The sequence below is a fragment of the Heteronotia binoei genome, chromosome 21 (genome assembly GCF_032191835.1).
Source record: "Heteronotia binoei isolate CCM8104 ecotype False Entrance Well chromosome 21, APGP_CSIRO_Hbin_v1, whole genome shotgun sequence".
In the NCBI taxonomy this organism is placed as follows: Eukaryota; Metazoa; Chordata; class Lepidosauria; order Squamata; family Gekkonidae; genus Heteronotia; species Heteronotia binoei.
In genome coordinates this window covers 158035172-158051096 of record NC_083243.1, presented here as the reverse complement: position 1 = coordinate 158051096, position 15925 = coordinate 158035172, and the positions used below count along the sequence as shown (strand labels likewise).

The 15925-nt window shown below is 42.7% G+C and overlaps 1 protein-coding gene across 5 annotated transcripts in view; it reads right to left on the bottom strand.

Annotated features, from left to right (window-relative positions):
* Positions 1-14717, bottom strand: part of TOLLIP (toll interacting protein) — a 50259-nt gene extending 35542 nt beyond the window's left edge. For 2 of the 5 annotated variants that reach the window (XM_060261590.1, XM_060261591.1), the window contains exon 1: positions 13825-14717. In XM_060261590.1, the coding sequence (XP_060117573.1) occupies positions 13825-13857 (33 nt within the window). In that variant the 5' untranslated portion in view covers positions 13858-14717. Of the gene's footprint in view, positions 1-13502; positions 13780-13824 lie in introns of those variants that run through there. The other 3 variants (XR_009556536.1, XM_060261589.1, XM_060261588.1) reach the window with 3 other exon arrangements.
* Positions 14718-15925: the final 1208 nt, after the last annotated feature.

Genomic DNA, 15925 nt, shown 5'->3' with positions numbered 1-15925 from the left:
GGGTTATTATAGCAGAAATTGGATAAGGAGGTTGTTACAGTAACTTTTTTACTGTAAGGAGAGCCAGTTTGGTGTAGTGGTTAAGTGTGCGGACTCTTATCTGGGAGAACCGGGTTTGATTCCCCACTCCTCCACTTGCACCTGCTAGCATGGCCTTGGATCAGCCATAGCTCTGGCAGAGGTTGTCCTTGAAAGGGCAGCTGCTGTGAGAGCCCTCTCCAGCCCCACCCACCTCACAGGGTGTCTGTTGTGGGGGAGGAAGGTAAAGGAGATTGTGAGCCGCTCTGAGACTTTTCGGAGTGGAGGGCGGGATATAAATCCAATATCTTCTTCTTCTTCTTCTAACTTAGCATATAAATACAAAAGTTAACAAATGGATGTGAGAACCAAGTTTGAGTCCAGTGGGACCTCCAAGACCAAAAAAGTTCAATTCTGAGTATGTGAGAACTGAGAAACTTAGCATGTACAAATGCACACTCTACACATGCCAAGTCTCTTCTTCAGCACATGCATCCGAACATACTAAGTCTTTCTTTTTGCCATCAAGTCACAGCTAACTTAAAACCCTGTGAGGTTTTCAAGACAGACATTCAGAGGTTGTCTGCCATTGTCTGCCTCTGCATTATGACCCTGGTAGTATCCTATCCAAATACTAATGAGGTCCAATCCTGTTTTAGCATCTGAGATCAGGCTACCCTGGTTTATCCCAGTCAGGGTCATTTGCTCTCTACTATTACACTTCTCTAAAAGAAAAGGAAAAAGGCCCTTAGAATTCATTTATGATTTGTTTCTGTTTACTTACCACTATGTTTAGCCTGGTGGAGTCTACTTATATCCAAGACTATACTGTACAAGCATCACTAACAAGGAAAGCTGGCATTTGTATTTACATGCTAGACAAAAAGCAACCTAAGTTGTTTTATTTATACAAACTACACAGGAGAGGTTTTACTACGACTTCCACTAATGATGTGCTCATCAAACTATTTAAGATTCTTAAGTCTTGATATGACTGTATTCAGACACCACAATTAATTCTTGTTTGGGAATGAAACTTCTTACTTTAGCCATACACGCACTGAAAGCTTGCTGGGTTCAGATGCCCTGCATAAAGTTCCAGATTGCCATGATAGAAAAATAACTGGACAAGTTAGTTTTTCTTCTCCCAGATCAGGACAGTTGTTTGTCAAGACACCCAACTGCAGCATCTAACAAGCTAGTCAACCTACTCTGAAGCGCTAACTGCTACACCACACTGGCTGTGATGGGGGGCAACTGCTGAAAAGGAGCAAGCAGCCAGGCCTACTTAAGTCACCCAGTGGCCAAAAACCCCCAAGTGCCATCAGGAGGTCCATCAGTGAGGCCAGGACACTAGAAGCCCTCCCACTGTGCCCCTCCCAAGCACCCAGAATACAAACTGTGGCTAATAGCCACTGATGGACCTCTGCTCCACATGCTTGTCCAATCCCCTCTTGAAGCTGGCTATCCTTGTAGCCACTGCCACCTCCTGTGGCAGTGAATTCCATGTGTTAATCACCCATTGGGTGAAGAAGTACTTCCTTTTATTAGTTCTAACCCAACTGCTCAGCAATTTCATTGAGTGCCCATGAGTTCTCGTATTGTGAGAATGGGAGAAAAAGACCAAACTACAAATTACTTTTGTAAAGCCCTAATCTGATTAGATCTGCAATCTGCTCACAATGTTCAGTTGCCTCTGGCAATGCAGCAAAGCGGGACAGTTAGCCACCCACAGACTTCACTCCTCAGTTCCTCATAAATTACAGAGATCCAGGTCTGGACACACCCACCCATACACACAGTATCTGGGGGAGATGGGAAGTAAGCATAAATAATGCCTGATTACCAAGCCAAACCACAACTTGGGGGATCAAGTCAATTTTCTTGTTCAGTCGCACAGTCGAGTCCGACTCTTTGCGACCCCATGAACAAAGTCACGCCAGGCCCTCCTGTCTTCCACCATCCTTCGAAGTCTCCTCAAATTCGTGTTTGTTACATCAGTAACACTGTCCAGCCTTTTAATCTTTTGCCATCCCCTTCTTCTTTTGCCTTCTGTCTTTCCTAGCATCAGGATCTTCTCCAGTGAGTGCTCCCTTCTCATTTGGTGGCCAAAGTATTTGAGCTTCAGCTTCAGCATATGACCTTCCAGGGAACAGTCTGAGTTGATTTCCCTTAGGACTGACTGATTGGATCTTCTTGCAGTCCAAGGGACTCTCAAGATTCTTCTCCAGCACCACATCTCAAAAGCATCTATTCTTCTGCGCTCGGCCTTCCTTATGGCCCAGCTCTCACAGGCATACATTACTACTGGGAATACCATCGCTTTGACTATACTTTTGTTGGCAGGGTGATGTCTCTACTTTTTATTATACTGCCCAGGTTTGCCATAGCTGTCCTCCCAAGGAACAAACATCTTTTAATTTCTGCAGTGATCTTGGATCCCAGAAATGTGAAGTCTGTCACTACTTCCATATCTTCCCCTTCTATTTGCCAAGGTGTGATGGGGCCGGATGCCATGATCTTAAATTTTTTTGATGTTGAGTTTCAAGCCTACTTTTGTGCTCTCCTCTTTCACCCTCAACAAGAGATTCTTTAGGTCCTCCTCACTTTCTGCCATTAGAGTAGTGTCATCTGCATATCTGAGGTTGTTGATGTTTTTCCCGGCAATCTTAATTCCGGCATCTGCTTCATCCAGGCCAGCATTACGCATGATGTACTCTGCATATAAATTAAATAAGCAGGGTGACAATATACATACTTGTCGAACTCCTTTTCCTATTCTAAACCAATCAGTTGTTCCATATCCCATTCTGACCGTTGCTTCTTGACCCTTATACAGGTTTCTCAGGAGACATGTGAGGTGGTCTGGTACTCCCATCTCTTTAAGGACTTGCTACAGTTTGTTGTGATCCACACAATCAAAGGCTTTAGCATAGTCAATGAAACAGAAATAGACATTTTTCTGATACTCCCATGCTTTCTCCATAATCCATCAAATGTTGGCAATTTGATCTCTAGTTCGTCTACCTCTCTGAAACCCAGCTTGAACTTCTGGTAGTTCCCGATCGACATACTGCTGAAGCCTAGCTTGTAGGATATTTAACATGACCTTGCTGGCATGTGAAATGAGTGCAATGGTGCAATAGTTTGAACATTCTTTGGCATTACCCTTCTTTGAGATTGGAATATAAACTGATCTTTTCCAATCCTGTGGCAACTGTTGCGTTTTCCAAATTTGATGACATAATGTGTGCATCACTTTAACAGCATCATCTTTTAGGACTTTGAATAGCTCAACTGGGATACCATCATCTCCGCTCACTTTGTTGTTAGTAATGCTTTCTAGGGCCCATTTGACTTCAGGATGTCTGGCTCAAGGTCAGCGATTTCACTGTAATGGTTGTCCAGGACACTGAGATCCTTCTTGTATAATTCTTCTGTGTATTCTTGCCACCTCTTCCTGATCTCTTCTGCTTCTGTTAGGTGCCTACCGTTTTTGTCCTTTATCATGGCCATCTTTGTACGAAACGTTCCCTTGATTTCTTGAATTTTCTTGAAGAGATCTCTTGTCCTTCCCATTCTATTATTTTCCTCTATTGCAGGGGTGGCCAACAGTAGCTCTCCAGATGTTTTTTTGCCTACAATTCCCATCAGCCCCAGCCATTGGCCATGCTGGCTTGGGATGATGGGAGTTGTAGGCAAAAAACATCTGGAGAGCTACCGTTGGCCACCCCTGCTCTATTGCTTTGCATTGTTCCTTCAGGAAGGTTTCCTTATCTCTCCTGGCTGTTCTCTGGAAATCTGCATTCAGTTGGGTGAATCTTTCCTTTTCACCTTTGCCTTTCACTTTCCTTCTTTCCTCAGCTCTTTTAAAGCCTCATCAAACAGCCACTTTGCTTTCTTGCATTTCTTTTTCTTTGGGATGGTGCTGGTTGCTGCCTTCTATACAATGTCATGAACCTCTCTCTGTCCATAGTTCTTCAGGCACTCTGTCTATCAACTCTAGTCCCTTAAAACTATTCTTCACCTCCACTGTATATCTTAAGGGATGAGATCAAGGTCAAACCTGAATGGCCTAATGGTTTCCCCAGTTTTCTTCAGTTTAAGCCTGAATTTTGCATTGAGTAGCTCATGATCTGAGCCGCAGTCAGCTCCAGGTCTTGTTTTTGTTAACCGTAAGGAGCTTCTCCATTGTTGATTGCAGGGTATATAATCAATCTGATTTCTGTGTTGCCCATCAGGTGATATCCACATGTAGAGTTGCCTTTTAGGTTGTTGGAAGAGGGTGTTCGCTATGACCAGCTTGTTCTCTTGACAGAACTCTATTAGCCTTTGCTTGGCTTCATTTTGTTCTCCAAGGTCAAACTTGTCAGTTGTTCCGGTTACCTTTTGAGTTCCCGCTTTGGCATTCCAGTCCCCTATGATGAGGACATCTTTTTTTGGTGTTAATTCTAGAAGGTGTTGTAGATCTTCATAGAACTGGTCCACAAGATTAAGAAACGGTAATGTACAAAAATGTCAAGAGGCTTGGGATCCTGTTTACAAATGGGTGAAAAGTAGAGGCTTTACATTGGAGTAATCATGTTTTTGCTTTTTCTTTGATATTTAAACCTCTCCACCTCCCAGTGGTATGGCTGGGTTTAAGTGTAAATGTTAGCTGTTTGTATGTAGATGTCTTGATGTGATTTGTTAGGAATGTATGATTCTTACTTTCTTTTGTTCTGTATGTTATGTTTTTTATTTTATTTTCTATGTATGTTTATCTTTCTTAATAAAAAATTCTTTCTTGAAAAAAAAATTTTTTTAAAAAGAACTGGTCCACATCAGCCTCTTCTGAGTCAGTGATTGGGGCACAGACTTGGATTACTGTGGTATTGAATGGTTTGCCTTGGATACGGACCGAGATCATTCTGTCATTTTCAAGTCAATTAGCTTACTGTAATTATTGTTCTCTGAGAGGGGATAACTTCCCTTGAAATAAGCCTCATTGTGGATCAATTAATATCATTCTTCCTCCCACCTACAACTGTAAATTTTCTGCCTTTCATGAAGGTAGGTTTAGAAGGTAGCTGTGTCAAAAGCTTATACCCTGAAAATGTTGTTAAGTCTCTGAGGTGCCATTGGACTTGAATCTAGCGATTTACTTTTTTGGTACTTAAATGAAAATCCAAAATGGATAGTGGATAGGTAAAAGACCAAGTCAATATTGGAAGCAATACAGGAAGCCTTCAAACATTATGAAACAAACCAGAATACAGGTCACTTTTTAATGTGGATAAAAAAACTGAATATACACTTTACATAGGGGAAGGGTAGCCCTACCCAAGGTTTTGCGGACCCAAGGTAATACTAAAATTTACAAACAATATACAGGGGGCTTAACCTCCCTCTCAATACACCTAAATCATCCATACATTTTTAAGGAAGAACAAATAAAACTGGGTATAAAGTGGGCTCAAGCACCCAGCAACACTCTGGCCTTGCAAGGGCAGCACAGCACAGCTCAGCTAAAGCCAGCCACATGCAACTCTCAGCTACTTCAGCCTGGTCAGGATACGCCTGAAACTCTGGGATAACTGAGTTTGTGCCAGTCAAGTGGGGCCCATCACATCATTAAGTCCTGCATGGGGGAGGGAACAACAAAGGAGGAGGCTGAACTAACACTGGGTTCCAGGACACTTCCTGGTTGGAAGCTAGCCCTGGGAGGGGACTGGAGGGGTGGCCTATTTAAGAATGATCTGCAGCAAACCAGGAAAGATGAAGTATCCCTGTTCAAGCAGTGTGTGAGAGAGCAGAAGGGAAATCTGAGGCCTTGCAGGCCACACCAGAACAAAGCGAGAGGGGGGGGGTCATGTGGAGGTAGGAACCAGGCAGTTGAGCAAGAGAGGGGAAATGGGATTTTCCCAAAATCCTATGTATACATTTTTCAATTAGATTCCATCATGATGCACAGTCATCCTACTTGCTACCCCAGAACAGCCCAGATGATATTACCTCTCAATACTCTGCTCTCCCCTACTGCTAGTTAGTTAAGGCTTAGAATGAAATCATATTTTCCAAATATTTCTTTGCACTCTAAGTCTGTAGTACCAGGGAATCCAGGTATGTCTTTATTCCTCCTCTCCACTCCTTAGCAAAGAGAGGATGGGAGGGAAATCAATGCTGTACAGGCCTCCACATAAGCAAAAACCAGAATGATAAATGTTTAATTTTTCATAGAACTTTTCAGTCTACTCACAGCACACTGTTCTGCTGTTAACAGACCTATAGTAAACTTACAGTATTTTAAAGTGAATTTTGTTTCATTCTGTATGCTCAGCCATTTTTCTGTGAATTAGGATGGTCCTAATCCTGAAGTCAAAAGAGCCCCTTGGCACAGAGTGGTAAAGCTGCAGGACTGCAGTCAGAGCCCTCTGCTCATGACCTGAATTGATCCCAGCAGAAGTTGGTTCAGGTAGCCAGCTCCAGGTTGACTCAGCCTTCCATCCTTCCGAGGTCAGTAAAATGAGTAGTCAGCTTGCTGGGGGGAAGTGTAGATTAGGGGTGGCCTACAGTAGCTCTCCAGATGTTTTTTGCCTACAACTCCCATCAGCCCCAGCCATCAGCCATGTTGGCTGCAGCTGATGGGAGTTGTAGGCAATAAACATCTGGAGAGCTACCGTTGGCCACCCCTGGTGTAGATGACTGGGGAACGCAATGGCAAACCACCCCATAAAAAGTCTGCCGTGAAAATGTTGTGAAAGCAACGTCACCCCAGAGTCGGAAACAACTGATGCTTGCACAGGAGACCTTTCCTTCCCTTCCTTTCCTGCTCTAAATACCCCCTTCCCTGTTTTGATCACAAATTTGTAAAGGGATCTGAGCACATTTCAAAAGATAGTCACACTTGCACAATTATGCATGGCTGGAAAGTTTCCATCTGCTTGGTCATTCTGGTAACTAGAAATGTTCCACAAGAACTTTGAAGTGTTTATTTCCTCCCCTGCTTCTGCATTGTGGACCTGAATTGATGTTATATAGGGTACAGTTCTTGGCCTTGGGATTTGGGAGGATGTATGGGGGTATATGCACATATGTGAGACTGTGACAAGATACAAGAGGCTGATAGATTGTCTTCCAGTTTGAAGCAGGAGGGAGCACACTGTGGCTATTTTGTGTAAGCTGCCTTAGACCCGGGGTGTTGAACTCATGAGGGCCAGCTTTGGCACAAATGAGACTATATCTGGCTGGGCCATGTGTGTCATAAAACGGAATGCCAGGTAGTGAAGATATAAACTTTATAAAGGACACAGTCAAACATAATTAAAGATTTTTTAAAACTTAAAATAAAACATGCTTAAAACATTAGCACTCTTGCAATATTTTGTTAAGCTCTGATAACTGACACTTCTTGCTCTGAATTATTGCATCAAAATCTTTTTTTTCCCAATTTTAAAATTTTTATTAAACAATATCCATATTATAGATATACAACAATCCAAAGCAAAATGAACTAAAATACCGCTCTTAATTAACCATCTATGTTTACAAAGAAAATTGCGGCATCTGGCCTATATTACTTACTGCTGTTAATCATATTTTGCTGACTTTAACCAATAAGCATTAGGCAAGTTGATATTAAAACTACATTAGTTTTTCATACATGGCATTTCTTGGGAGAATATTTTCTTCAGATAAATAAGTAACCACAGAATGCCATTGTTCAATCACTTTGTGATACATTTAAATTTCCATAGGCTATTTTAGTAAAAATAAAATATTCCCAGATTTTTTCTTTCCAAGTTAGTATAGCAGGTAATTTCTTATCTTTCCATCCGCTAGCTATTAAGGATTCGGCTATAGACAGTAATATTGATATCATATTTCTCTTGTTTCTAGTTAGAGTTTTGGGATTCCAGTTATGTAGCAGGATTACCCCAGGATCAATTGGGATATTCACTTGAAGTACAAAGTTGATTACTCTAACGACCTGTGACCAAAATTGTCTTGTGACTGGGCAGGACCACCAAACATGCATATATGTAGCAAGTTGTCCACATTATTTTGGGCAAAACAGAGAACTGGTTGAGTCAAAATGATATATCCTTGACAGAGTCTAGTACAAATGCCTTAGGAGTTTTGTTGATTGCCATTTTACTTTGGTAATTTTAGATGTGAAGCTGGATGAAGCCCAGATATTTGCCCAATCTGTTTCTGTCAATTGGTTTGTAAGGTCCAGATTCCATTGTTTTTGATACTGTAATTGTTCTATCTCATCCAGTTCATTCAAAGTATTATATAATATTGTAATTAAACATGGTTCTTGCATTCTATCTTGATTTAAAAGCTGCTCAAATGTGGTCATGTTCCTTATCTTTGTTTGCTTTAATTGTTCTGATTCAAGACAGTGACTATTTTGTAAATAAGAATACCATTGTATTGCTTTCTGCTCTCATGAACCACCATGAACTGCCTTAAAATTTGTGAACTGGCCAAAACTCACAACATACTTTGTGAGCAGATTTGTACTTACCCCTAGTAGAGGGATACTAGGAATGCTGGCCTAGGCAGCCAGAATGCTGCCTGAGCCAGCTGGAACGGTGCTCCAGTGCATTCCGGCTCAAAAAAAAAAAGCCCTGGTTATCAGGAACAGCATGCATGCAGTAATTCCACTGGCCACCCCATTGGTTACCAGGCTCAATGCAAGGTGATGGCCAGGGCTCTTTTTTTTTTAGCAGCAATGCACAGGAAAGCAGTTTTGGCTAGCTTGGCATCAGGGTGTGTGGCCTAATATGCAAATGAGCTCCTGTTGGGCTTTTTCTACAAAAAGAGCCCTGGTGACCGCTATCACCATTACAGTTCATTATATCTGCAGAACCGTCTCTCTCCCTACAGTCATCTGAGCTTTTTTTGAGCCAGAATGCACCAGAACATTCCGGCTGGCTCAGGCAGGCTGCCTAGGCCGGCGTACCGGCTCAGCCCAGGCAACTTCCCTGGCTGGCTAGTAGAGTTCAAGGGGCCAGTCATGCTTGTGTAGGGGCCTCCCAATGTCCTGCTGGCCAGCAGGGCTCGGGGAGGCCAACGGGGCTCAGGGGGCCAAGCTGCAGAGCGTGGGCTTCCTGAGAGTCAGCAGTTTTGCAGCTGAATTGCTCCCATCCCCTTTCTTTCCATTTTTTATTTCTTTTCCTTGCTGTTCTCTTTCTTCCTTCCTTTTATTCCCTCCTTTCTTTCCCTTTCTTCCTATTTCATTTTTTTTCTCTATTGGTTTCCAACTGTCTCCTGCTCCCTCCCTTTCATTTATTATTTCTTTCTGTCAGTCTTTTTCCTTTCTATTTGCTTAATTTTCCACTCCCCTCCCCTTCTTTCTGTCTGTCTGTAACTTCCTGGAATTGTGTCCTTGCAAACTGAGCGTTGATGCTGAGTCAGCTTTGTCTCTTAATGGACATGAGGACTAGTGCCTGCTGAGTACTCTAACTTGGAAACCCGCAGCCATAGGGGGATATTATACTGGAGAGCCATTGCTAATCTGAGTAGACTGGGGGGAGGAGATTGAAATTCCCTGCCATTTCATGCTTTCCCAGGCTGAGAGCATTTTATATTTTTTGTTTTCTGCTGTGTTATCCTTGTGCTTTTTCTTGATGTTTTATTTTTAAAATCGCATTGCAAAATCCCAGTATTCTCCTACCTTTCCTAAACAAAATATTGCAAGAGTTTTAAGCACGTTTGTATTTTAAGTTAAAAAAATAATATCTTTAATTGTGTTTGCCTGTGTCCTTTATAAAGTCTATATCTCCTCTATCTGGCATTACATATTAGGACACGTATGGCTTGGCCCCACAAAGTCCCATTTATGTCAGATCTGGCCCTCCTAACAAATGAGTTTGACACCCTGATAGAATTGATGTATCATTTGTATGCTGAAGAGACCCAGATCTGTTTCTCCTTTGCACCTAAATTAAGATGAGGTTACGGATATTCTGAATAAGTATCTGATTCTGTAACTGATTAGACAAGGACCAGGAAGGTGAAACTCAGTCCAAATAAGATGGAGGTTATGTTAGTAGGTGAACAGACTTATGTGGAAGTTAGCCTAATATGAATTTTGAGTCCAGTGGCACCTTTTAGACCAGTGGTGGCCAAACTGTGGCTTGGAAGCCTTATGTGGCTATTTTACATATATTATGTGGCTCTCAAAGCCATGACCACTCCATTGGCTGGCTTGCAGAAGGCATTTCTCTCTTTAAATCACTTTTCCAAGCCAGCCAGCAGCTTGGAGAATGCATTTAAAGTTTGTTGCTTTCTTTATACCTCTCCCTCACTTCTCCCTCCCCCATCTATTTCCCTCCCTGAATGGTATGCATTGTCTTCTAAAGACTGCTGCTGGGATATGTAGGTGCTTTTTAAAGTCTGGTGGGAGCAGCTGCAGCTTCTGCATGGAGGGAGGGGTGACAGGTGGCGGGTAAGAGCCGGCTACCACCAGTTCCACTTGCACTTGATTATGCCAGCTGGTGTGGCCTACTATGCTAATGGAGGTGTGGCCTACTATGCTAATGAGCTAATATTCTAATATTAAAGGGTGTTGTCTGATATGCTAATGAGCTCCTGCTGGGCTTTTTCTACAAAAAAGCCCTGCTCATAACTGAGCTACAGCATTACAGTAATCCAGTCTCAGTGTAACCATGGTGCTCATCCCACTGGCCAGATCAGCTGTATCAAAGTTGGGGGCCATTTTGCCAGCTAGACTGAGGTGGATGAACATGTTTTTTCACAGGTGTATTAAGTTGCTTCGCCAGCAGCTGTGTTGGATCCAGTGTGACCGGTAGGCTATTAATTGAGCTAGACTGAGGTGGATGAACATGTTTTTTCACAGGTGTATTAAGTTGCTTCACCAGCGGCTGTGTTGGATCCAGTGTGACCGGTAGGCTATTAATTGAATCTGCAAGGGTGAGTCAAACCCCGCTTAAAGCAGAAGCACAACAATCAAGACTTCTGCCTTCCCAACCAGCACTTCTTCTGTCTTGTCTGGGTTGTTTCAATTTATTTGTTTTCAGCCATGTGACAATAGCAGTCAGAGGGTGGCTCAGGACCTCTACTATATCACCTGGAGACTTGGATAGAAAGAGACAGGCTGGGCATCATCTGCATATTGATAAAATTCCATTCCAAAGCTACAAACTAATTTTTTTGGGGAAAATGCTTTCCATAGAGGCTAAGTAACATGAGGGATAAGGTTGCCCCCTATGGAGACAGTTCTCACACTGATAATAGTCTCCAACTGTAACATTTGAAGTCTGGTCAAGGAGGAATGATTTAAACCCATCCATTGCACATCCCTTCCTCCCTGCTTTTGCTTCCAAATGCCTCAGTAGGGTGGCACAATCTACTGTATTAGAGGCTCCAGAGAGATCCAGTAGGAGCAACAAAGAAGCATGGCCTTTATTCAGATGGATGTTGTCAATGAAAGCCACCAGAGCCGTCTCCATTCAGTATCCTTGCCTGACACCAAGCTGAAAAGGGTGCAGAGCATGAGTTATCCAAGAAGATCAGGGGCTGGTTTGCTACTGTTCTCTCAGTTGTCTTCCCAAAAAAGGGCAGGCTAGAAACTGAGTGATAATTGGCTACATCATTTTTGTGCAGGGATGGCTTATGTAAATAAAAATGTATCCTTGAAAATGTGTATGTCCACAGTGCACATACTGCCACTATCAGTGTCTGTTAAAGAACATGGTGGATACTTAAATCAGAGGATGAGGATCACCTAAGAACAACAAGCTATTTCTGCAGGTCTAGAGGACTGTCAAAATTTGCAGAAAAATCCAACAGCTTAAAAAAAAATTGGAGGAGGGGTTAAATACCCCTCCAGAAGACAAAGACTGAATAGGGAGGATGTGGAACTAGCTGAGTCTAACAGTGTGCCTGGATGCAAGATCAGGAGCTGTTGCCAATCTCTCTACTGCTACTCTCTCTGTCACAAAGGTTGTAGCACTGAGGTGGGCATAAGAGGAGCCAGGTCAACCCCCCCTCCCAGTTTTTTTTTAGTGTTCCTTCAAATTATCATTTTTTCCATTTTAAAAAATCCTCTGGATTTCCCCTTTTTTCTGTGTCTCCCCCCCCCATGGGCCTTCACATCTCCAGGTATGTGCAAGATGTCTGTTAAAATCATGCTAGCACAGGCATTGATTAAATAGGCTTCCTTACTTGCAGATGAATCTCATTTAATTTAGCAGTTTTTCCTTCCAAGTAAACATATGCCTGATTTGTGCATGTTCATATTAAGTGCTCCTTCCCTATTAACAAATGAAGCTGCATGCCCACTGACAACCGCACACTAGATGGTTTGCTCATAGACCAACTTCTGCTGGTTTGCACAAGCTCATATCTATTTTACTACAAGATCAATATATTTGTCCTGTTTCATATATGCTTCCACTTATGCCGTGGGGGTGGGGAAGGACGAGCAAACAGATTGATAACGTTAGGATTCAACCTTTGGTTACTTCTGATCAATAGTTCAAAGTAATAAACTCACTGTATATTGTATAATCAATTAATTGTATATTGTATAATCAATTACAAACATGTTAAGTATTTAAAGATCAATCTTGAAAGTTAATTTGAGGGATTCTGAAAATTACAAAATAAGCAGTCACAACTGCAAGAGAAGAACTTGGCGATCCTTTTTTATTTTTGCTATCTAATGAATTAATTCCCTTCACAGCTGGAGAACTGCAATTTGAGTGGTTAGTTGCTGCAAAGCAGGATGCAGGAATTGAATGTAGCCTAGCACTAGAGTGTATTTTTTTGTCCAGTGTGGCCAGTTATCTATTAACTATGTAATGGGCTATTGATACAGATAGAACGTAGATGCTGAGCAGTATATTTTTAGCAGCAATCTTTTGACTAATACTTTTTTCAGTAGAACAGCTAAAAGCATTGCAAAAGAACACTCAAATTTTATGCCACTATTCCTTTTTTAAGTGACTTTAGGATTAAAAAGGTAAAGGTAGAGCTGCACGGCACGTGCGCAAAACCTGGAGCTGGCTACCTGAAAACTCAGCTTCCACCAGGGATCAAACTCAGATCGTGAGCAGAGCTTAGGACTGCAGTACTGCAACTTTTAACACTCTGCACCACGGGGCTCTATTCAGAGCAGAGTCCATGTAAATCTCTACACGCAACTTAGGCCTTAAAACAGAAGACCACAATGAGGCAAACGAAGCTTTCCAAAACACCTGGAAAGCTAGACAGGCACCTGCAGTCAGTGTTTCTTTAAGGCTGATAAACCCAACAATGATGTAGACATACCCAAGACTCTTATATCATTAGGAAACGTATGTCACTGAGGTTTGGCTGCTACCGTATATTTAGATACTGCGCTGGGATTCCTCCCCCGTCAAAAAAAACAACCACCCCATTTCAAGTCAGATGTGCTGAGATGCAGGCAGAAGCCGACTTAACTCCGCCGTGGCCATTCGGTGTCCGCCAGTCCCAGCCCACAGCCTTACCTGATGCGCTTGAGGATCTGTGCAATGAGAACTGGATTCTCCCCGATGGGCCAGATGGGACAGGGGGCGGGGGAAGAAGGGGTAGGCGGGCAAGAAGGGCAGAGGTAGACACATAATTCCTTCTTCCTTCCCTCTCCAAGGGAGAAGGAAATGCTCGCCAGTCAAACACCCGCAGGAGCCATTGGCCTAAGCCGGAGGAATCGGAAGGGGGAACCGAGGCCCCCTCCCGCTCCTTGCCACACCCGCGAGAGAATCCACCGACAATACCCCTACTTCCGGAACCGCAAGGGTCCCCTCCGTCACAACAGCAGCTGCTGCTTACCGGCCCCCTCTGGGTGCTCACAGTGGTCGCCATGGCACCTCCCGCCGGCTGAGGTCTGCTTCCTGCCTCCCTCACCGATGACCGTGCCTTACTCTACCGTTGCTAAGTCAGCTGATTTGACCTCCTTAACCTTTAGCCACGCCTCCAGACCGATGCTGTGCCGCACGGCGCGTGCGCTGGAGCCATCCGTGAACCCCGGCCAAACCGCTATGCAGTTCTGCGCATGTGCTATTCAGTGGGTGTTTGGATGCTGAGAAATTGTCGCCTGCGCTCTTTTCTTCGCAGCGGACATCGCGTGCTTGCACACGTACGCGCGGTGCTTACAGTTAATTGCAATACGGCAAAAAACAACAACGTTTGAGGTTTTAAAATGCCTCGCCTTGTTTGCTGGCGCTATTATGACGACAACAGTTTCGTCATTTCCTTGCCGAGGGGCGGCAGGTTTACCCGCTGCGGGCGAGCTACTGTTGCTGAATCATGACTGGAACCACCCCTCGGGCGCCAGGCTTGATTTAAGCATTACGCTGGGTGGGTAACGAGTGCATAACCCTTGCGCCCGGTCCAGCATCTGGTTTGAACGGCTAGTTTTGAAAGCCAGAAAGTGGAGATTTTCCATTACTTGCCATGCGGTGTGTTTCTGATTTGGAACTTGCGTTGGCAAAGCAAAAAAAAAAATCGTCCATGCAGGGGCTAGAGGTTGCCCATACATTTTACAGGGCAAAATCCCCGCGGCAGACGTATGCCTCCAGTTCCACCCTGCCTAGCGTGTTGTTGAGGAACAAGGAAACGGCAACAACCAGCTTTTCCCGGTGGCAGCTTGGGCCCAGTGCGGAGGATCAGAGGCCCCTGGCTTCAGGATAAAATAAAATGAGTGACTGGAATGGCCAACGGAAAAAAAATGGGAGAGGCCTGAGAGATCAGTTTTCTGAAAATTGGACAGACCCCAGAATATAATGCCTGCCCCTAGAATCCGATAAACTTCTAAGGAACTGGAATGACTTCCCCTAGACTAGAATGACTGCCCCTAGGACTGGTATCTGAAGAAGTGTGCTCACACAAAAGCTTTTACCCAGAATAAAAACTTGGCCTTAAATGTCCTACTGGACTCAAAACTTTGTTTTTATAATGTTTTTGATTTTAACTATAAAAAGCATAAGCATAGATACAGAGGCATTAAAGAGGGAGAGGGGTGGATACAAAATGGGAGACCAGAAACAAAGAAAATGCAAAGATATCAGTTACATTTCTACCTCCAAATGAAATACCCAATTATTTCTACCTGCAAGTATTAAGTTTTTCCCTTATATTTTACCATCTTTCACTTTCGTTATAGACTTTTTACTAAACTATTACTTAAAATACAACTATTCTTCAGCACATCTAAGTATAAAAAAGTCAGAGAAGTCTCAACACAGAACTAACTGGCTAAGCTTAACCATATTAAAAATACAGGCTAACTTGTTATTTTAACAATGTCATTAAAATGAGCATAAGAAACAAATATCTTTATCCTTCTTACTTATTTCAAAAGGAAAGAAAAAAATATTAAAATATCATAGAATGTAGAGAGAGAGAAAAAGTAATAAGCAGAAACCCCCCCAGTAATTTATCTGTCTCAGTATAAACAATTTCCCCAAACAAACATATTAAAAGCAGATCTACCAGATTACAGAATAATTGTGTCTGCCTTCTTAAAAATTGATCCAAGTTAACTTATTTATTTATATAAAATTCTTTTCAAAACTTTTCAATCCTAACTCTTGTATCCATATTGCTCTAGGAGGAACAACTTAATATGACCCCAAAATCTCACTTGACCTTTTAAAATCGCATGTCAGTTCTTGTTAAGAATTCCATATCCAATTACCCACAGAGAGGGAAACAGTTCAAAGACCCTTCTTCCTGAAAGATTTCCACATCTTAATTTTTTTGCTGAGATGTACCTTCTCTCTCCTTAATGCAGTCATACCTCTTGTTAAAAATAGTAAGGATCCCACACCACTTGTTCCTCTCGAAAAAACTTCAATCAGTCTTGATTTCTGGTCCTTTTTAACTGCGCAATAAGGTTCCATTTTGGTTTTCTTCTGTTCGTTACTCAGCG